The 23335-nt window shown below is 46.7% G+C and overlaps 1 protein-coding gene across 1 annotated transcript in view; it reads left to right on the forward strand.

Annotated features, from left to right (window-relative positions):
• Window positions 1–320: 320 nt before the first annotated feature.
• Window positions 321–23335, forward strand: part of LOC147430744 (SUN domain-containing protein 1-like) — a 33036-nt gene continuing 10021 nt past the window's right edge. Inside the window, exon 1 of the mRNA XM_086493306.1 lies at window positions 321–1868. Coding sequence (XP_086349432.1) covers window positions 678–1868 — 1191 coding nt within the window. The 5' untranslated portion in view covers window positions 321–677. The remainder of the gene's footprint in view (window positions 1869–23335) is intronic.

The following is a 23335-nucleotide window of genomic DNA, read 5'->3' on the forward strand; positions in this document are numbered from 1 at the left end:
TGTAATTAGTCCCTGGATGATGTCATGGCTCAACAACAACATAACAAGACCTTGTAATTTTTTGGGCTGTTCAATATAATTCACTCACAATTGTGAGTTTTGCTAAAAAAATAAAATAAAAATAAAAATTGCACCTTTACAATGCTACGCCATAAACCCTCCCCAATGCAGGGCCCTATATGAGATGGAGCACTGTCTCAAGTTGGAATCTATTAGGATAACATGTTTCTTAAGGAATTTGTGTTGTGTGTACATACATCGCATGTACACGTGGGAAGAAAGGTGTGACAAGACCCTTACATGTGTAGTCAAATGCAGTTGTGGGAGCTTCAAAAATGAAATTGAATACCTGTCGATCATTTTCCCTCCCTCCAGGCTCTCCGTCGCCTTGGTTCCTGTTCAGCTCTCTCAGCCTCTCTGTCGAGGAGTGTGTTGGCCCTGGGGGTTCATTGTGAGAGCTTGAGGGCCTGCTGCAGGGAAAGGAAGCCATTGGTTCTCTCCGAGTGCCATGCAGAGAACCCCAGGTGGAGCTTACGCTGCCTTCAAAGGTGAGCCATCCATTCACGATTCCCCTTGTGTTTGGTGATCGACTTTTGACTCAGGAGTGTCGATAGAGGCAGCAAAGGAAGTTTTATACAGTAAAGGCCCGAACTAGGTTTTCTCAGAGAGGAATAAACATGTCAAATCCTGCGTCTTCCACAGCAGGGGTCCCAACAGCCTCAGGCGGCGTGGCTGGTGCTTCTCCTCTTCCTGCAACAGTTTCCATGGCCACTTCCTCTCCTGCTCCACGACTGAGTACTAGAAAAAGAAGGCCTGTTCTCGACTCCACAGATGTGGCTACACCGCTCCGGCGCAGTAGTGGTGATGATCCTTCTTTAATGGTCGCTGGAACTGTGGAACTTGCAGGCGGGGATAGCCTGCCTGAGAAGACCTCGCTACCACGATCTTCTTCCAAAATGGTTTCTCAGGCTGCTGACAGTACACCCCGACGAGATGCTATTCCATCAAGGGCCCCAAAGGTCATGAAACTGTCACTTAAAGCAACAAAGCCCTCTGGTGGGAGTGCAGATGCTGTACCAGGCGCCCGATCACATCTTTTGAGGAACCTGTTCTCTCGTCCTTTTCTGACAGTTATTTTTATGGCATTCCTTTTCACAACCATGTGGAACTGGAGGGCTCCTCCTCCATCTTCTCTCCATGCTAACTCAATGGAAGGCCAAGTCGCAGAGCTGGAGGAAATTTTAAGGAAAACAACAAAGATGATGCAGGTACAACTTGACCTTGTAGACATGAAGATTCACAAGGAAGTTGAAGGCCTCAGAAAGGAGCTTGAGGAGAAGATTGATGTGCAAGCCACCACATTTGGTACTGAACTACGCAACATGCTGGCTAGAGCTGAGGATATTGAAGCATCTTTGAAAAGCCTGATGAATGCAGGCTTTCCATCGAGGAAGGATGTCTTGGGCCTTATAAATGCTGTTGTAGATGAAAGGGCGGCGGAAGGAACTGGAAAGGCTTTGAGCTTGGATGATGTTCGTGCAGTAGCGAGACGATTAGTGGAAGTTGAGCTGGAGAAGCATGCAGCAGATGGAATTGGAAGAGTTGATTATGCATTGGGTTCTGGTGGTGCCAAGGTTGTCGATCATTCTGAAGGTTTTTATCATGGCTTAAGGATTGGCTGGCTTCATTTGGCTGGAGGTTTCTTGCCAGGAGCATCAAACAAGCATTCTCTTGCAAATAAAATTCTGGAGCCAAGTTTCGGGGAGCCAGGGCAGTGCCTCCCTCTCAAAGGAAGCAATGTCTATGTTGAAATTGCCCTCAGAACTTCCATCTTTCCTGATTCATTCAGTTTAGAGCATGTCGCAAAGGTATTCAAACTGGAATTGTTTTTCAGAAGTAAAAGTTTGAATTTTTCTGAAATGATAGTGCATAGGATTAAAAAGGTAGAAAATTTATGTGTGCAATATATGTTCTGCTTCATTTCAACATTTGCAGGCTACCTGATAGTGAAAGATACTGCAAAGAATCTGCACGCTTAGCATTATTCAACCCCTATCTTGTGTGGTTTGATTGCCCTATGGCTGTCGGTTTTAGATCTAATATTGGAAAAGGATAGACAGGCAAAGGATCTTCCTTGTGCACTCGTCAGTATCACAACATAACTGGGCCATCTATGGTGTATTAAGCGTAAGAGAAACCTAACATGGGTTATGGAGGCTCATCATTATGTCTCCTCAACCCATTTGCCTGAAATCAATCATTACGAAGTGTTTGCCTCACATTTTGAAGCTGTCATTACCAGTGTTTTGCATGTTCTTCAATGACTTTGCATGTCATTCGCTGTTAGAGATGGAGAGGTTGAGGTTTAATGGACCATTTTGTGTTGTTTTAGAGCATGTTAGAGACCTCATGTAAGTCTGAATGATCTTTGCAAACATGGAGGGCGTGATCTTAGATTCACAATGTAGTGATGGGCAAGATTGCTGGCAGCTGCTTTGCTTGCTTTGTGGTGGCTGGATACTAGGACTGACTGTGGAGAAGGCTTGATGCATAAATGTAGTGGCACTTGATTGTTTTTTGCTGATTGAGAAGGTTTGCTATATAGATTGGTGTTTGTTAAACTTGGTTAATCTTCCATGTCGTCAATCCTAGGGTTTGAGCTTTGACATAGTGCTGCTCTTGTCAGTTTCTATATAAGGTAGGTTCCAGAGTTTTGAAAATGTCAAGGATTCTTGACAGAATTGAATATTGAATCCTTTCTCGGAGCTCAGGAACTTCTTCTCTTCTCATCCACATGTTTTTGCTTTTTGCTTTCGCTTCTTTCTCTCCTCTCCTCTCCTCTCCTCTAAGCACACACCACAATATGCCCATCTAGTATTAGCCAAAAGGAAAAAAAAGTGGGTTCTTTTTTTCACGGTTTTAGCCGCTTTGACTGTAACTTGAAACGGACAAAATGTTTTACTTGACCATTGAAACATGTGAAACAGAAAATTTGAATCATTTCGAATGAAACACTAGTAATAGGCTTTAGTGTTAGCAATAAATCCCTGACCTTATTTTTCGAACAAACTTTTGCAAGGAAAGTAGAAAACTGTGTGTGTGTGTGTGTGCAATGGAATTGAAATGGTGAAGATCTAGACTTTACATGTGATTTGATGCACCTTTGGATCCGTCTTGATGTGGGGTTGCTGATAACCATCAAGGGGTAGATCTAGGGTTGATTTGCACTTCCGATGTGAGAGGAATGAAGGCTGAAGACTTGCTGCAAAAATGCAGCCGATCCGTCGTGTAAAGAAAATGCAGAGCTTGATGATGCCGATGATGGGCAGTAATGGGAGCACTCGATGTTGCCAGGGAATGGCCGAGGAGAGGCCCAATGGGTTGCCGAAGTACCGGATTGCAACGGAGAGGCTGGTGGTGACAGATTTGGGCCAGTTCGGGCGAGGGAAAGGGTAAAAATTTGAAAACTTTGTGTTGATGTGTAGCCAGATGATGGCGTTGGGCTGACTTGTTGCTAGGATGTAAAAACCCTACGGCTGGTTTGTTGAAAATGCTAGCGTTGATTTGGCGTGAGTTATCTGATGCAAAACATTGGCCTAACTGCTCCCTTTATCATGAAAATTTAGGCTTACGAACTTCTTAAGGCTTAGGTAGGACAAAACCACCGTCAAAGTTTATAAAATAAATCAATAAAGTTGACTTGTGAATAAACTTGATTGGGACAAAGTTTCGGGGTGAAATTGTCACACATCTACCCACCGAGGAATTAGACTGATGTGGGTAACAGCCCTTTGTGCCTCTCTTATTAATACCTACACGCATGTCATACCAGATGCCCACCGTAGTGTAATAACATTTGTCAAAACACTTGTACAATCCATTTATGCAATAAGGTTCCAAAAATGGAGTTTGAAAAACCTAATCTAATGGTCTCGTCCGGACATGTAGGTCCTGCGAACGAGCTCACAAAATTTCCGGTACTAATCCTCCTCGGATTCTAGACACTCCTTCTAGGGATAGGTGGAAAAGTTGCAGATGAGCAAGTTGGAAGGAAAGTGGGTGGATTCAGACGACTTTCTTGAGGATATCAATCATTTTCAAAAGCATGCCTTGAATTTTAAAATTTAAAGAAAGGGGAGGAGGAATATAGATAGCAGAAACAGAGCCTTGTCGGACACTAGCATAGTTATTAGGATTTGGTAGTTACCGGATATAGTTACTGCAGGAACTGCCTAGTGTACAATCAGTCAAAGGCCCAATCAGGTACCTATAAATAGGGCTTGTTACTTCATTTTGTGAGCTAGTCATTTTGGAGTCTAGTTCCAATCTTTTGTACTCATTAAGCAATTGCTCCAAGTATCAATTATCTCTCTCATAGTTGTATCTAATGCCAATTGTACACTTTGAGTATCTAAATATATCTCAGTTCTAGTTCCAATCTCTCATTGTAAGGTGCAGCGGAATGAATGTTTGCGCTTTGCTCAAGATGAGTGCTCCAAACTATGCTCAAGGTTCCTTTTGTTCTTATGGAAGGTAGAGCCTTCCGTTCTTAATGAGAGAGTGCTATGATCACAAACAAAGTGAATGGACACTATGCGTGCAAGTGTATGAGACTGAGAGATAGAGAGAGAAGAGAGATACGACACCAGAGACCTTGTAAAACCCTCCTTCCAAGGCCCCACTCTCGTCGGCGAGAGTGGTCTACTATTGATTGCACAAAGTGGTACAATGATGATGCATGGAAACTGATGCAACTTGGGACTATGTCGGTGTCGACGACGGGGATGGCGACAATGACCTAAGGGCTGAAATCTGCAACCTTCTAACTGCTGTCCACCAAAACGCTATCTCCTGATTTTCGGGCTGATTCGGACTGCTGAAAAAACGCAGGTCTGGCTGCGTTTTTGAGGGCTGAAAATCTTCACCAAAAATGCTGATCTGCTGCTATTTCTGATACTAAAAACGTGGCTGTACTTGTCGCTGAAAATGCTGATTTGTCGGCTGCAAATGAAGGCTGAAAACGCTGGTTACTGCAGCTTGTAGCGATGGTTAAAAACGCTAGGTGCTGGGGGGAATGTGGCGGTCCAGAGGCTTGATGAAAACACCAAGCAAGAAGAGGGCTGGCGATGATCAAAACGCTAGGGCTGATGGGGTGCTTGGGGGGTTCTTGCTGAGAGAGGGGAGTACCTGCTGGCCAAAGGCCTGTTGTGCTCCTTGCTCATCTGCCAAAGAGTGCTAGCTTTGGTTTGCTTATATATTTTCTTACCCAAATTGCCCTACCTACTTTTGTTGGGAAGTCACTTAAATTAATAAGTGAAAAATGTCAAAAATAGGCTAAATGCACCGGAAAAATCCCCTAACTGATTCTAATGGATTCTGATGGGAATACTGATGATCATGCTGTGTGCAACCAGAGGATATGAATCTATACTAAGTGATTGGGCATGCACGGTCTACGAATAGACTCACAAAAAGTGCCAGATCACTTCTAATCTAGATTGACTGGACTGACGGAAACCCTGTTATGGTGTAGCTTGTCCACGGACACATAGGGTTGGATGTGTCACGTGACATCCCCTCCTTTTCAAAGTGAGGTACTGGTACCGAACTGTATGGCGTCGAAGGAGATCGCCAATAGCATCCGGAATTTTGGAAGGGACTCTTCGCCGGCCCACTTTGATGTGTGGGTTGTGCGGTACTTGAACTTCATAAAGGTCTGCAAAGCTTGCTTCTTTGGGCCGCGTCGAAAGCGACACAAAGTCTTCTGTGGCTCCTTCGATGCTTCAACTTTGTCGAGTATCATGCTTCTCTCTTCTTCAAGAATCTCCATGGTTGAAAATTCTTGAAACCATTTCCAACACAAAACCATGAACATATCCATTCCATTTAAAGTGAGTGGAAAAAATCTTGTCTTCTCTAAAGATTGTGCATGTAATGTAAATGAACCACTAGACGGAATGCCAAACCGTTCACCACATACACACAAACAATGAGATCGAATCTTTCTTTTATGATCTAGAGCAATCAACTGTGGCAATTCACAATGGAAATGCCCATGCTTGGTGCTCATACGGTCATGTGCTTGTTCTACGACAAGTACATGTCATGCTTTTTGGCTTGACCAATGCACCAACCAGTGGCCACATTTAATTGCTTGATGAAGAAGCTATTCAGGACTCATCGGACCTTTACTGGAGTGTTCTTTGATGATATACTCATCTACTCTAATTCATTAGATGAACACAAGCAACATCTAGACCAGGTAATATTCCAAGTTTTACGAGAGAATAAGCTTTATATAAATCAAAAGAAAAGTGAACTTTTCTTACAAGAGGTTCAATATTTAGGTCATTGTATCTCAAGATGGCATCTAAATGGATCCACCAAAGTTAGAGGTAATAGAAGGATGGCCTAATCCAAGGAATCTGCATGAAGTAAGAAGATTTATAGGTATGTGTGCATACTATAGATGCTTCATAGAAAAGTTCTCACAAATCGCAGGACCATTACATGACCTAACAAAGAAAAACGTTAGGTAGGTATGGTCCACCAAGGAGAGCAATGATTTTGAAAAGCTTAAAGAGAAGCTTATCTCTCAACATGTGCTTACATTGCCGGATCTCTCAAAGCCATTTGAGGTCCAATGTGACGCTTGTGGTGATTGCCTTGGAGCTGTTTTGCTCCAAGAAGGGCACACAATGGCCTATGAAAGTCAAAGGCTCGACCCTATTGAGCAAGCTCTAGGCATATATGAGAAGGAACTCTTGTAGTTCTACTTGCTCTAGACTCGTGGAAGCACTATTTATTGGGGACTCCGTTCATTCTGTGAAAGGATCACCAAAGCCTTAAGTACTTCATGACGTAGACCAATGTCTTCGACAAACAAATGAGGTGGGTAAATTTCCTCTCGCAATTTCATTTTCATATTGCTCACATTACTGGCAAGCATAATCAAGTAGCCAATGCACTCGCAAGATGACCAAGGGTGAATGTGGTATCCATAGCAGCTCACAATGATATATCTTCTATGATAGATGACTACGCTATCAATTCCAATTTTAGAGATGTGATTTCAATCCTTGCACTAGGGAAGAAGGAAGAACCATTTACCCTACAAGATGGTTATCTTCTTTATGGCAATAGACTATGTGCTACTAACTCACTATGTGAGAAAGTAATGTATGAATCTCATGCTCCTCCTTGTGTGGGGCATAGAGAGATTCAATCTACTCTAAAAGGGATAGAAACATATTTCTATTGGCCTTCCATGAAATTAAACATACAAGATTATGTTTCAAAATGTGTGGTATGCCAAAAAGACAAAGTTTGATAGAGGGAAGCAACTTGGATTGCCTCAACCTTTGCCAAGGAAGAGACATGCAATGTGACTTCCTTACATATATACTTTTCAGCTTTTCATGAGAAATCGGCATACATTCGTGCTCATCCATGAGAGAAACGTGCTCAACATACAATATGTCATGCCTAGGAAAAGGGATCGCATAAAGATGCTGACTAAAATACAAGAAACGGTCACGAATGAAACACTCGAACAATGCGTGCGTATCAATCATGCAAACACATAATACTTCCTTTGAGGGTCCTTTGGACCTAGGCTCGAGAGCCAAGATCGATCCTTCGTGATTGATCGAATCTGCAACGAGGTTAGCTTCGCTAGGAAAAACATCAACTAACACATCATCCTTGTGAACAATCACATCGTCTTCATGCAACTCATCATGCTTGTGAGAAATCTCATTTTGATAATGCAAATCATCATGCTTGTCTTTATCGTTCAAATCATCATGCTGCTCACAATCATGTAAATCCTGTGTGTCATGCTTCGGAGAAAAAGAGACCGAGAGAGTCTCCTTCGCATGAATCCGTTCAATCTTGTCCTGTATATTAGCAATGAGAGATGGAGAATGAACAATGTCCTCTCTATGAATGACAATGGGAGAATCACTTTTGGCATCGAGAGTAAAAGTGCTAGCCTCCCAATCAATGAGAGGGTTAGCATCACGAAACCATCGAATGCCCAAAATCATATCACATCCTGAGAGAGGAGAGACAACAAATCTTCTAGTGAAGGCAGCTTTTTGAATTGCAAACAACACATCAAGGCACTCCTCCGTGATGAGAGCGTCCATACCGGGAACAAGCTAGAGACCGCGATAGGAGATCTCTGACTAACTTCTAGGCGGGCTCTCTCAACAAGAGAGGGACTGATTACATCATGCATACTACCTGGGTCAAACAATATGACAAAACGTTGCCCCGTCATACGACCATAACATTTAATGAGAGAATCATCAATGGGAGGGGTGTAACAGACTTGGACACTCCAAGTCAAGAATCAATCGCAACAGCACCCAAATAACCACTTCAAAACAATTCACAGATCACAATAGATTTACACTGGCCTGGCGGAGTTCCGTGCCTAGAGATATTGGCCCCAAAGACTGGTGCCCCTTACGGTATTTCTTTATGTATTAAAATCAATGTCAGAGTACAAAGAGTGGTTAGGGTTTCACTCTCAGACTCTACGTCCAGATGCCCTGAGAAGTGAGGCCCTCACCGCATATTTAAATGTTACAAGGGATGCCCAAAAGCAGAGCCCCAAAAGCTTGAAAGCAAAAGCAAATTCTCTCTCTCTCTCAATGAGAGTAAAAATAATGCAATTCAACTCTCTTTCTCTCATCCAATTCTTTTCGTAGCAAAAAGTTGAGATTTGCGTCGCTAAAAAAAACCAAAAATTTTTCCCTCCCACCTCCGCGATTTCCATAAATTAGGGTTTCTGCTGTCGGTAGCCACGTCATCACTTTGTGACATAACCCCCTCTTGAAAGCATTGTAATCGACCGCGATTACGTCTGCAAAACCGACAAAAGCTATAAACCGTCTTAGCAGACACTGAGTGTTAGTACCTATCGTAGTAGGGACACACATCTAGCACATGTACCAAATCGACAGTCACATCACACGACATCACAGGACATCAGAGGACATCACATGACATTCAACATTCATTCGGATCTTAGACCATGATTTATCGGCAATGTAGCTAGCAATCACATCTAGGTCCAATCGGGACCTCATCGATGTTTGATTGACTAACCCCTATTGCAACCATGTCTATTTGAGATCAATCAGACCAAAATGTTGCCGCCATTTCGGCTATCAGTTCCTGCACTAACAAATCAGTATCATTATCAGGAATTCCATTTCATAAAGTCATCCAGCAGAATACTGTTAGCTATCAGTATCCTTGAAGCTCAAAGAGACATCGGTGACTTTAGTATCAAAATCAAGGCATCTGTTGACAAAGGAGCGGAGTGACTCTCCTCTTGTGCATCCCACTGCACCAGATCTTCGGCCAAGCTGAATTTCTGGGTTCCGTTTGGAATAGACTATGCTAATCCAAAAGCATCGAGGTAAAGTTTCACAATCCGAGGAGTATCTGCTAGGTCCTCCTCCTCCATCCACTTCGCATCAAATGCAGGAAAGTTCTTGAACTTAACTAAGAACCGCCTTCGGACTTTACCTTTCTTTGTATCCGTATGTGCCAAAATCTGTTGAGGAAATCGTTTTCTTTCACTGCGGGTTGCTCATCAGGCTCCCCATCATCAGGCACATCACCCCTAAAAGGTTTCAAGAGACTCAAATGCAATGCATTGTGAATCCTCCAAGTATCCGACAGTTTCAATCGGAAGGAGACATCATTTATCTTTTCCATGTGGAAAGGTTCGTAGTATCGCATACCAAGCTTTGGAAAAAGCATCTCCTTTCCCTTTTTCTTAGGCGTGCCTTCTCAAAACGTAAGAGCACCCAATCATCCTCCTTCGATTTCAAGTCGCGACGATGGCGATCCATTGCCGTTTTCTGTCGTTCTTGAGACTTCTGCAAAGTCTCGCGAACCTTGGCAAAAGCCGTATCCAAATCTCGCGAATATTCATCCGCTTCAAATATCTAATCTTTCGTGCTCAGGAAGGATGGAACCTTCGCAGCACTTTCAACTATCTCAAATGGCGTCTTTCCCGTCGAAGAGTGTATCTTGTTATTGTAAGCAAATTCCACCAAAGGTAAGTTCTTTTCCCATTGAGTCTTCTGATCCGAGATACAAGACTTCAATAAATTCAAAACCACTGAATTGGCAATCTGAGATTGCCCATCAGTTTGCAAGTGGAACGATGACGAGAACTGCAACCGCGTGCCAATGTTCTCGCAAATTGCCTTCCAAAACACACTCATAAATCTGGGGTCTCTGTCTGAGACAATCGTCTCAGACGTGCCATGTAATCGGAAAATCATCGTGATCATTCTGTGTTCTCTGGAGATCAAAAATGAAATCCATTGCAATACTTTCCCAGGGGTGGGTGGTATGGGTAAAGGCTGTAACAATCCCTGTGCCTTATGCCTGTCAAACTTGACCTTCTGGCATACTGCGCACAAACTCTTCCACATCCTTTTTGAGTCTCGGCCAAAAGAAGCATCTCTCTACCCCTTTCATGGTGGTAGCAATGCCGTGGTGACCCGTAAAAGGTGGACAATGGCATTTAGTCATAACCTTTTCCCTCAACGGCTGTGTAACGCACAACATGGTTTTTCTCATCAAGTAGCCTTCCCGAAGGGAGTATCCGGCTACTGTCTCCCATCCCGTATCCGTGTGAAAATAAATCTGCAAAATCTGTATCTTTCTCATAAATCTGTGCTGTCATTTCTGGCCTAGAGAACAATTGGCTCTCGTAAGCAATGACATGGCTTTCTTGCATCAAGACCGCACCCAGACTACGAAATACTTCAAATGACTTCTGCAAGTCCGGCAAAGTTAAATCTGGTCTTGTAGTCAATTTCTCTTTCAATGTTTGAAAGCAGTCACCTCTGTGGATCCCCACGAGGAAAGGGACTCCTTTCTGTATCAAGATATGCAAAGGGGAAGCAACCTTTGCAAACTTTCAAATGAATCGCTTGTAGTACGAACACATTCTTCAAATCGGGCCAATCACGTATAGTCTCTATCTTGGCCGAATCCACTTGCACTCTTGCTACTTAGACAAAGTATCCCAAAAAGTCTCTGAAGCAGATGATCTCTGTGTTCTGCCTCATTCTTGGAGAAACAATGATATCATCAAAGAAAGTGTCAACAAATAGCCTGTACTCTCGAAAAATCCCGTTCATCATCCGGTTAAATGTCGCAGGAGCATTGGTTAAGCCAAAAGGCAGCTCCAAAAACTCAAATAATCCAAAAAGTAGTCCGGAAGGCTGTCTTGTAGACGTCTCCCGTCGCGATTCGGATCATATGATATCCACTCTTTAGATCAATCTTGCTAAAGTGCGAGGATCCCTGTAACCTGTCGAGTATATCATCGATCCTAGGAATCGGAAATCTGTTCTTGATGGTGATTTTGTTGAGAGCTCTATAATCAATGCACATTCTCCAAGATCCGTCTTTCTTCAAATCCAACAACAGTGGAGAGCAATACGATGAAGTACTATGCTGGACAAGACCCTTTTCCCAGAGGTCTTTCACTGGGTTCATAATCTTTTCATTCTGTAGTCGGCTCACACAGTAAGATGGCCGGTTCGGTGGTGTGCTTCCAGGTATCAGATCAATGGTATGATCTTCAGGCCCTCTAAAAAGCAATTGGCATGAGTGTGGAGAAAAATCTTGGCTTTCTTTTGTTTAGGTCAAAACATATTCAACCTTTATCCATCGTTCAGGTCTCTCCCATAAGAACAAGTAAAGAAAACTGAAGTTCATCAAGTACAATCTCCAAGCCCTTCATTTGTCAAAGTCGCTTTCTCGGCCCGGTAGTCAACCATGGCGTAGTTCTTGTGGTACCAAGGGATCCTGAGTAGAACGTCACTCGCGTGCCTTGAACACCCCTGTCATTGCAAACGAAGTTTGCCAATGCTCGGTGTAATGGCAACATCCCATCCGTTTGCCAATCGAACCACCTCCGCCTGTGGCGTTAGTCTGTCGGGTGTAATTCCAAATTGAGCCGCCAATTCCCAGCGAAAAGAAGTTGGCCTTGGCTCGCTCAAAAAAGCTTCCCGATCCTTCGCTTTGCCCCAAAAGCGGCAAAGTTTGTACTTTCATTCATTAGATTCGATGCAGGTCCCACGCCATGTGGTACCAGTTCCGCTTTTCTATCTGCCTTTTCTGCAACGTTCCTCATCTGCTCTCGAAATCTCAGGCCTGTCGTCGTCTTTATCATTCTATTCTTTCTGTGCCTTTTTAGGGCACTTCGCGGAGATATGTCCATGTTCCTCGCATCCAAAGCACTTCCCCTCTCTGATGAAGCGAGCTCTCTCCTCGGGAGTAAGCTTGGGTCATGTATTCTTTTTCTTTGGATTGCCCTTTTTCTTTCTACTTTCATTCCCAGAAGTCTGTTCGGCTCGTTGTGTCATGGCCTCATTTGTGGGGTAGGTCAGACTGCCAGAGTGAATGGCAAAGCTCCGCTTCGCATGACTCATCAACTCTTGAATGGAAGCTGACTTCTGTTCTAAGCAGTGATCTCGGATCTCTGTAGGTAGACCCAAGGTAAACCGCTCAATCTGTTCTCTGAACGAGATCTTCTTGAATGAAGAGGCGGGTAGAAAAGAGCTCCAGAATCTTTCACAGTAAGCATGGATTGTATCTTTCTTGGTCATCCGAAGATGGTTCCAAGCAGCTCGTATATCTCGTTCATATTCTTGCGTCAATAAAGAAGAAATAAAAAGCTTCTTAAATTTCAGCCATTTAACTGGCGCAGTCTTGTTTAAAAGGAGCGTGGACCACCAAGTACGAGCATTCCCCTTAAGGTAAGAGACAGCTCTCCGAATCTTGGAGTGCTCTGAATAGTGTCTTCCTGCGAAAGCGATGTCAAACTGTTGTATAAAAAACAAAGCCTTCAAAGCATCTGAGTATCCTGAAAAAGTATCAAACTTGATCGAGTGGCCACCTTCCTTAAACTCTCGGACTTTCTTGCTTTTATCTTCGAGAAAGTCATACTGGTTGGCTTTGTAAAAATTCTTCTTGTATGCATAAAAGTTTCCGTCATGGGAATCTGAGTCTTCTGTGGACGAGTCCTCAGAAGAACTGTCAGTCTCTGGGCGAGATTTAGCCTTCTTTGCCTTTTTCTTGCCCTTTCCGAAGCTTTGTTTCCTGCTTCGCTTTTTACCTTTTCTGTCTTCTTCGCTCGAATCTGAAGAGCTAGAAGAACTGTCAGAAGAAGAAGAAGAAGAAGAAGAAGAACTGGGTACTCCTTCAAATCGAACACGCTTCTTCTGTTTCTTTGCCTTGTTGAATGTCGACTGACGACCCAAATATCCCGGGAAGTCAGTGCCTTTCTTCTGCTTTTTGCCGTGCTTTTTGGCTTTCTTTTGCGCGTCAAAAAGTTGAGCAATCCGTGCATCAATCACCTTTTGTAATTCCTTCTCTGAATACTGTTTGTGGTCAGAGGGTTTCTTGAGAGCGGGTTTCAAGGGTGGTGTAGTGGTTTTCTGCCACTGTGCATGCACTTCCTGAAAAGAAGTCTCGCTCATATATTTTACCAATTTCGGATCCTTCGCAAAACTGAGCATCATCTTTGTTGCATCGCCGATCAATTGACGGCGCTTCATCTCTCTTTGCTTTGCCTGAGTAGGCCGAGGCGAGCCATACTCTCTACTTGAATCTTCGTTGTGATCCCTGCCCGCATTTCCAGATGCAGAGGGAGTCGACTGATCCTTGAGTGAAGCCATAGGTGCCGCGGAAAAAAATTGGGGATCAGATTTCCCGTAGAAGAGAAATCGGCCGTGCTCTGATACCACTGTAACAGACTTGGGCACTCCAAGTCAAGAATCAATCGCGACAACACCAAATAACCACTTCAAAACAATTCACAGATCATAATAGATTTACATTGGCCCGGCGGAGTTCCGTGCCTAGAGATATTGGCCCCAAAGACTGGCGCCCCTTTCGATATTTCTTTATGTATTAAAATCAATGTGAGAGTACAAAGAGCGGTTAGGGTTTCACTCTCAGACTCTGCGTCCAGATGCCTTGAGAAGTGAGGCCCTCACCGCATATTTAAATGTTACAAGGGATGCCCAAAAGCAGAGCCCCAAAAGCTTGAAAGCAAAAGCAGATTCTCTCTCTCTCTCTCTCTCTCTCTCTCTCTCTCTCTCTCTCTCTCTCTCTCTCAATGAGAGTAAAAATAAAGCAATTCAACTCTCTTTCTCTCATCCAATTCTTTTCATAGCAAAAAAGCTGAGATTTGCGTCGCTAAAAAAAAAACCAAAATTTTTTTTCCCTCCTCTGCGATTTCCGAAAATTAGGATTTTTGGTAGAAATTAGGGTTTCTGCTGTCGGTAGCCACGTCATCACTTTGTGACAAGGAGCATGAGAAACTTGGGGCACACTCGTGTTATCATTAATTGCATGGACAGAGGAAGTGGGTTCTGTGGATTCTTTAGATTCATTCGATTCAAGCTTAGGACATGTTCTTTTTATGTGACCCTTAATGTGAATGAAAACAACGACCTTCCTTAGAATAAGTGCTTTGCTCTTCCGACGTGATGTATCCTCCTACAATTCCTTGTGCTACCTTTTCATTTGGAGTAAGCTTAGGTTTAGCAATTGTGTTAGCCTTACCCTTAGATTCATTGGAAGAATTCTTTTCTGAGAGACTGTTGGAAGATTGGTTAGAAGAGTTACCATTCTTACCGTCCTTACCGTTCTGAGGGTTCTGAGAAGTCTGCGAGGTACTTGTAAAAGTCTTGTTCTCCTTAGGCTTTCCCTTGTTGTGCTTCATCTCTTGTGCGAGAGCAATCGCTACCGCCTTGTTGAGATCGATTGGATTAAGCACCTCGACATCGTGCTTGATAGACTCGTCCAATCCATAAAGGAATGCCTCTTTGCGTTCATCATCCGACTTGCGTAATTGGGTACCTAGCTGCAAAACACGATTAGAAAAAGACATTAACCAGCATACCATTTTGCTTGAGAGTGCGCCGATCGTCCTTCAATCGTGCGAGGTACTGAGGTGGCATAAACCGCGTCTTCAGCTTGTCTTGGAAATCAGCCCAATTGAAAGGAAGGGGCGTGAGTTCGTCGGCTTCCTCTAGGTGTGCGGCTAACTGTGCCTCTTGCCATGCGTGGTACCAATTAATGGCATCACCGGCAAGATACATAGCTGCCGTCAAAACTTTGCTATTTCTTGTCTTTTTAGTTGTCGCAAAGTAAGCATTAAATTGATGCAACCAAGACTGAATAACCGTAGCATCCATCTTACCATCATACTTATTGAAAGTCAACTTCTCGGGGACTGGGTTGTTGGAATCCGCATTGTGGCTTGCGTCACTTGAGGAACTCCCACGATCTTTGGCTGGTTCTGACTTCGAGGCTAGCGCTTGTCGAATCAATTCTTGAGTGCGTAGTTCTCATTGAGCCTCACGCTCGATCTCCAAGGCTACTCTTTGAGCTTCACGCTCTGCCTCCAAGGTCACTTTTTGAGTTGCACGCTTGGCTTCCAAGGCCGCGCTTTGAGCGGTACGCTCGGCCTCCAAGGCCACGCTTCGTGTTGCCGCTTCCTCCTTCCTTTGTTGTTTTCTTTCTTTTCGTTCGTCGCGCTCGCGTCCTAAAGCAATGTGATTTGCTTCTTGTTTGTCCATCATGTCCATCATCTGCTTGACCATTGCCTCCATAGGGTTTGGTACACTTGGTGGCGTAGATGGCGAAGGGGGAGGGTCGAAAAAATCTCCTGGTGGGGAAAAGTCTTCGTCGCCTCTCTCATGCTCATCACCTGTATGCGAAGTATCCATTCCGCTTCGGGTGACAACCATGCACTATGATCTTTGGTTCTGAAGTCCACTAGGAACTTGGGTTCTTGAAGGTCTTGAGGTTCTTGAGGTTTTCTTTCGCTTGCAAACCGTGTTTGAGAAGGATCTTCTCTTCACCCGAGTTCTACTCCTTTCCGCAGGTGCACCCCTTGGCGGCCTTGCGTTCACACCAAGGTTGCTTTTTCCCACCTCATGTTGATTGGCCGGCCGCTAAGTGCACGATCCGCTCTCAATGAGTGAAAAGAGACACAAGGGGAGGCTGGACAAGCCCATCTTTCCTCGGATTCCTGCCACTCTTCAAAAACACGATTAGGAATTGACACGCCCAAGCGAACTTGGGTTCGTGCGCCCGCAACAAGCAAAAAAAAATAAATTCTTGTGATTCTTGTGGTTCTTTCCTTGAGTGATACAGAACACTGCCAAAGCTCTGATACCAATGTAAGGTGCAACGGAATGAATGTTTGCGATTTGCTCAAGATGAGTGCTTCGAACTGTGCTCAAGGTTCCTTTTGTTCTTATGGAAGGTAGAGCCTTCCGTTCTTAATGAGAGAGTGCTATGATCACAAACAAAGTGAATGGCCTCTGTGCGTGCAAGTGTAATTGAGACTGAGAGATAGAGAGAGAAGAGAGATACGACACCAAAGACGTTGTAAAACCCTCCTCCAAAGGCCCCACTCTCATCGGCGAGAGTGGTCTACTATTGATTGCACAAAGTGGTACAATGATGATGCATGGAAACTGATGCAACTTGGGACTATGTCGGTGTCGACGACGGGGATGGCGACAATGACCTAAGGGCTGAAATCTGCAACCTTCTAAATGCTGTCCACCAAAACGCTATCTCCTAAATTTTCGGGCTTGATTCGGACTGCTGAAAAAACGCAGGTCTGGCTGCGTTTTTGAGGGCTGAAAATCTTCACCAAAAACGCTGATCTGCTGCTATTTCTGATACTAAAAACGTGGCTGTACTTGTCGCTGAAAACGCTGATTTGTCGGCTGCAAATGAAGGCTGAAAATGCTGGTTACCGCAGCTTGTAGCGATGGTTTAAAACGCTAGGTGTTGGGGGGAATGTGGCGGTCCAGAGGCTTGATGAAAACGCCAAGCAGGAAGAGGGCTGGCGATGATCAAAACGCTAGGGGTGATGGGGTGCTTGGGGGGTTCTTGCTGAGAGAGGGGAGTACCTGTTGGCCAAAGGCCTGTTGTGCTCCTTGCTCATCTGCCAAAGAGTGCTAGCTTTGGTTTGCTTATATATTTTCTTAAAGTCGCGTCTCTTCACCATGAGGCGTGTCTTTTCATTTGTGTCTCTTTGTCTCCTACATAAGGAGCCTATTGTACTCAGTTTTCAAACACAGAGTCTTCTGAGTCTTGTCTCTGAGTCAAGTTCAAGTTTCTTAAGTCTTAATCATGAGTTTAAGTACTTAATTAAGGATTAGTAACTAGAATTCTTACATAAATTGATGCAACCAAGAATAAATAACAATAGCGTCCATCTTACCGTCATACTTACTGAATGTAATCTTCTCGGGAATAGGTTCATTTGCCGATCGCGTAGGCTTGATCGCCTCCGCGATGGTCTTGGCAAGCATTCCATAATCCGGCTCCAAAGAAGAGTTATCGGATTGCTCCACCAAAGATGATGAGATTATGTATGGGTTTCTTTTCCTGCCTTCGAGCCTCGGCGCCTCCCTCACGCTCCTATCTATGAGGCTCGGCTTCGGCCGCCAATCGGTGTTTCTCTAGCTCCACCGCTTCCACACACTCTTGTCGACGTGCCTCCTCCGCCTCCACACGCTCTTGTTGTCGTGCTTCTTCTTGCTGCATCATCATCTCTATCATCATCCGCATCATGAAATCCATGGGATTTGGTGGCATGGATGGAGGGGTAGGGGAAGGACTCATGGGAGGATCCGAAGGGGGAATTTGCTCACCTTCCAAATTGGTGGAGGTCTCCATCATAGTTGTCACGGTCACAGACTTAGGCACCCCAAGTCGAGAATCTGGCACGACACGAGAGAATCACTCAAAATACGGCCAATGCTTTTGGGAGTGGAACCCTGTCACTCCTTGTCTCTCATCTTCTATATTCAATTCTCTTTCAAGTTCATTCGGCATTGTTGCAATGTTTCTGCCGCATTGTTAGGTGACTTACCGGCTACAATGGTACAAGAGCTTAGGTGATTGTTCTTCTCAAAGCAATCCGGTCGAGAATTGCAACAATCGACTACGAAAGCAACCTCTTTCCATTTTTAAGAACAATACAAAGATGAAGAGATTGTGGCAATATAAGACTTTGACGAAGTTGAAGCAAGTGAAGAAGTGGAAGAGGAAGTTGGGAAAAAGCAATTCCAGACTCAACAAGGACTACTCCCAAAGTTAAAGCAAGACAAGTAGTAGTTAATATGCTTTTGGAAGTCTACAGAGTGTTTGAGAAAAGGGGGAAGGCAAGAAGCAAAAGAAAGCAGAAAGGAGAACCTACGCGCTCGCTACTGCTACTGCCCCCTCCCCCCTCCTCGCTGCGCCATCGCTGACCCCCCCCCCCCCCCCCCCCCCCCCCCTGCCCTTGCGCTGCCTCCACTCCCGCCTACCCCAGCGCGTTGCCCCCCCATTCCTGCCGCTCCTGCGCGCTGCCCCACAGCCACCTGCTACCCCCCTCTTGGTAGCGCGCTGCCCCGCGGGCCGCCTGTTGCTTGCCTGCGCGTTGCCATACTCCCCCTCCCCCCCCCCCCCGCTTGCGCTCCCACACAGTATCCAGCTGCTCCACACACACACACACACCCTCCTCCTCCCTCCCCCCCCCCCCCCCCCCCCCTTTTCTTTTTTCCTACATATTGGCTCGTGTAGCATTTGTCCTTTCGGGCAAGTACTCGGCGCTCGTCTGCAGACCTTCTCCATCGCTCGTTCGTTTCGCCACAGCAGTAGACATAGATGGAGGCTCCAGCTCCGCCCCAGAGGGACTCGCCTGAAGCCCCCTCGCTCAACCCCACTGAGCCCACCATCCGACTGGCTCTTTCGCCGACAGAGCAAGCGAGCCTTGCCGCAGAGGTAGAGCGATTGCAGGCGACTTCTATCATCTGCAAGATTCTCGGCACTCGACCTAGCAGAGGAGAGCTGCGTGACCTTCTCCAGGCCCCCCTTCTCGCAGAGGTGGGCAAGATCCTGGACGTGCAGATACTCGGACGAGGCTACTACCAGATTGAGTTTGAGACCTCCGAGATGGCATCCAAGGTGATCGCCATGAGTCCACTGACCATCCGAGCAGCACGTGCCCACTTTCGACAGTGGAGACATGGTTTCGACCCTGCTTCGGATGTTCTAGTAGAGGAGGCAGACATCCCCATCTCGGTCTGCTTTCCGGGTTCGCGGAGGGAGTACTTACCACTTCTATCCAGGATCGGCTCAGCCATTGGGACTGTCCTGGAGACACCTCGTACGGCAGCATCAGTAGTTGCCAAGGCGGCTGGCATTCCTTCAGTTCGAGTTTTGGTCAGAGACACTCACACGCTCCCGAAGGTTATTCTTTTGCCTCGGGTGAGTGGGTGTTGGTTTAGACAAAGTGTGGAGTATTCGGGCCTCCCGAACCAGTGCTTCATTTGTCGACAGATGGGCCATCTAGCGAAGGCATGTCCACGGAGAAGGCCTCGACCTACACCACAGCCTCAGCCCCAGCCTGCCAGGACTGGCTCGCAGCCACAGACAGAGACACAGTGCACACATGCAGAGCCACCCTCCGAGCCTGGGGCTCCAGCGGAGGAGGGATGCAAGCCCGTGGTAGACGACGACAAGGGCCACAACGTCAGCCTGGCACTCAAAGTGGCCCTCAGGCGCCTACTCAGCAGCAGTGGGTTCCCACGGGGAATCACTTTGGTCCTCTTGAGCAGGAGGAGGTCCCTGCTCCAGCCCCCACCCCAGCTTCACTCTCGACAGCCTCTCCCCCCCAAGAGTTCCCCCTCTCTTCCTCATCCTCCCCCCCGCCTTCTGCTCCTGCCGCCTCTTCACCTCGCCCCTCTACCTTTGTCGCCCCCTCCCGCCCCTCTTCTCCACCGCTTCCCCCAGCTCCTTGTCCCCCCCCTCCTACTCCAGCTCCACAATCGACCCAGGGGGCAGGGCCTTCTCCGGCGGCTAGGAGATCTCTTGGCAGCACCTTTGCCATGAGTCGCCTAGCGAGAGAGGGTCAGCCTTTCTTACGGACCCCTCTGCAGATACATACATCTTCCCTTGTAGCTATCCCTCGTGGTTTGACGAGCATTGACATCCGGCGCCGCTGGGACTTCTTCGACTACGGCTTCACTCGTTTTCTCGGCGATCCCTCAGCAGACCATGAGGCAGCCTGCTTTAGGGTCCATGCTCTGTTCCTTGCCGCTAGGGGGACAGAGGCCTTGGACTCAGCAGTTGGTTTCTCCTTCCCCCTTTGCGGCAGGGCCTAGACAGAGTGGACTCTCGACTCAGTGTTGGGATGGTTGCATACACAGGTCCTAGAGTTCTCTCACCACATGGGAGAACTAGGAGTTACAGACATGCTACAGACTTTGTGGCCATTGGCCAAGTTTGCGGTGACACCCCGAGACTCTGCAGGATGTAGGTACATTGTGGTTTACTTCTTTGTTGATACACAGTGTTTGCCATGCTATGTATACATTCATGAGGACTCCTGGACAGAGGAGGTTGCTTTACGCACGGCTCGCTCTGCTTGGGCTTGGGCTTGGGCTAGGCACTCATTACATTCACGCTTATCTAGAGGACGCTCGGATGCGGATTACTCTCCATCCAAGCCAGCCTCGAAGATAGCCCGTCTAGCTGTTGCGGTAGCATCTGTTCTCTGTCTCGCTCCCCATGAGGATCGTCTCATGGAACGTGCAAGGACTAGGTGGGCCCCAGTTTCAGCGCCAACGGGGTCGATTGCGTCAGGAGCTTCAGCGTTGCCTTGTGGGAGGAGAGATTGATCTCCTTATGCTTCAGGAGCACCATTTGTGTGAGAGCCGCATTCGGAGATGTGGTCAGCTGCTTTTGGACCTGGAGGCATCCAGGGTGGGGTATGTATGACTATTGCGGACTCATTGCAACAGGCCATTGTGGGCAGAGGGATTATTGTGCCATGCTGGGCTCGGTGGATTACTATGTAGGTTCAGGGTGGCCTAGTGGGTTCCCTGAACATCTATGCGCCCAATGTGGCGAGTGCTCGTGCAGAGTTTTGGTCACAGATTGTTGAGTCTCTGCCGCAGGCAGATCATTGGTGCATAGGAGGGGACTTTAACATGTTGGAGGACCCTTCTGACAGGATTGGTGGCAGCCATGCTATTGTGCATGGAGTCGAGTTGGCAGCTTGGGAGAGGTTTTGTATGACTTTGAGGGTCTCGGATACACGGCAGCACTCTGGTTTTGTGAGGCCCCTAGACAGTCTTGCCTTCTCTCGATAGGATTGCAGAGTGGGAGGAGTGAATCTATCGCGGATAGATCGCTTCTACACTAGTGACCACTTCAGTGACTTGGGAGGGTCAGTGGGCATCTTGGCAAGGACCTCCTTCTCGGACCATGCACGAGTGATCCTCACAGTGGCAGACAGGCAGAGGAGGGGAGCATGATGCTTCGCATCCCAGAGAGGGTCTTGTTGGACTCAGCACTCAGAGAGAGGGTAGAGGCTCTTTGGACAGAGGGCATGGACAGGCAGGATTCTCCTGCTGACAGAGTGGCCTCAGGCCTAGCTCAGATTAGCCATTTTTTTCTTCAGGTGAGTTTGCTTTCCACCGATAGGCATCTCAGTGGACTCAGGTGGGCGACAGAGTGACTAGTGCTTTCTTTGAGACAGTGGGACCTCGGCACTCCCATGCCAAGGTCAGTCAGTTGAGGAGGCCTGACGGGTCAGTTGCTTGTGAGCCCGAGGATATGCGTGCAGTTGCTACTGACTTCTACCGTGAGTTACTGTCTGCAGAGCCCCAGTCAGAGCGGCAGGGTGCATGCAGGGAGCAGGTTTGGGCACAGATGCCTTGTCTTGTGACTGAGGAGATGTGTCAGAGGCTAGAGATGCCGCTTCAGCTTGAGGAGCTGCACACGGCTCTTAGGGCCCTCCCCCATGGTAGCTGTCCAGGTGAGGATGGGTTGACTCCCAGCTTTTTCTTTGAGTACTGGGACCTGCTTGGCCCAGATCTCTGTAGTGCTTTTCAGTACATTTTGCACATAGGAGTGATGCCTGACAGCATGAGTGAGGGCCTGATCTACCTCATTCCCAAGGAGGGTGGCTCCTTGGATGAGATTCGACAGTGGCGTCCCATCACCATCCTCAACTCAGTCTACAAAATTCTTGCCAAGGCTCTGAGTTTGAGGATTTAGCCACTTTTAGAGAGCCTTATACATGGGACCCAGACAGGTTTTGTCAGGGAACGCAGTATCCTTGACAACATCTTTACTTTTTGGGAGGCTTCTGTCCTGGCACGGCTCCGTGGTGAGGACCTCGTGATTCTTCTTCTTGATTTTGAGAAGGCATACGACAAAGTTGACTGGGACTTTCTAGAGGGCACTCTACGTAGGATGGGCTTCTCAGATGCTTGGATCAAAGGGGTGTCAGCCTTGTATAGGCAGGCTCACAGTCAAGTACTTTTGGCAGGAGGTAGAGGTGATCGCTTCATGCTTACATGCTCGGTCAGACAGGGCTGTCCTCTTGCCCTCTTCCTCTTTTTGTTCTATGCGGAGGCGATAAGCAGGTTTTTAGTGTCACAGCAGGTTGGTCTACGGGGCTTAGCACTCCCTATTCGGGGAGATGAGCTACTGGACGCTGAGTTTGCCGACGACTCAGCCTTGTACTTAGATGGCCAGGAGGCCAACCTTCAGAGATGTGAGCAGGCTTTGGAGACCTTCTGTTGTGCATCTTGCGCACTGATCAACTGGAGAAAGACAATGGCTTTCTCGGTTGGTAGTGCTCTTGTGCCAGATTGGATGCCAGGAGAGGGTTTCAGGTGGATTCCCCCAGGGAATGCAGTTCGGTGCTTGGGTTGTCAGGTTGGTTTGGACTTGTCTCCCAAGCAGCAGATTGCTCCCCTTCTCTTGTCTATCAGGAGAAAGTTGTTACATTGGAGCTCAGCACGACTTTCTCTAGCTGGCAGAGTAGTGGTTGCCAACCAGGTGTCGTTGGCGATTATGTGGTACATCACTTCCTGCTGGATCTTCTCGAGTTCTTGTATCAGCCAGGTAGAGAGGTTGATCAGGAACTTCCTTTGGTCAGACAGGATGTGACACTTAGATAGCCCGAGCCAAGGTGGCTTGGCAGGTCATCACGCTTCCTTGGAGGGCTTGGGATCATTGATCCAGCACAGCAGAGCAGAGCCCTTCTTGGGAAGTTCATCGTCAGAGGACTTCTTCTAGGTGAGGAGCCCTGGAAGGAGTTCTTGCTATAGCGGCTTCGTGCCAGGGTGCCTCAGTCAGGAGGCCCTTGGCAACCTTCGACCAGATGGATCTTTACAGAGATGCGCAGAGTTGGTTTGAGTAGGAGACTGGAGGACCGCTTCGCTGTGTGTTTGCTTCGATCTTGGGAGCTCTTACG

Source organism: Adiantum capillus-veneris, chromosome 21 (assembly GCF_014529385.1).
Source record: "Adiantum capillus-veneris isolate H3 chromosome 21, ASM1452938v2, whole genome shotgun sequence".
NCBI lineage: Eukaryota > Viridiplantae > Streptophyta > Polypodiopsida > Polypodiales > Pteridaceae > Adiantum > Adiantum capillus-veneris.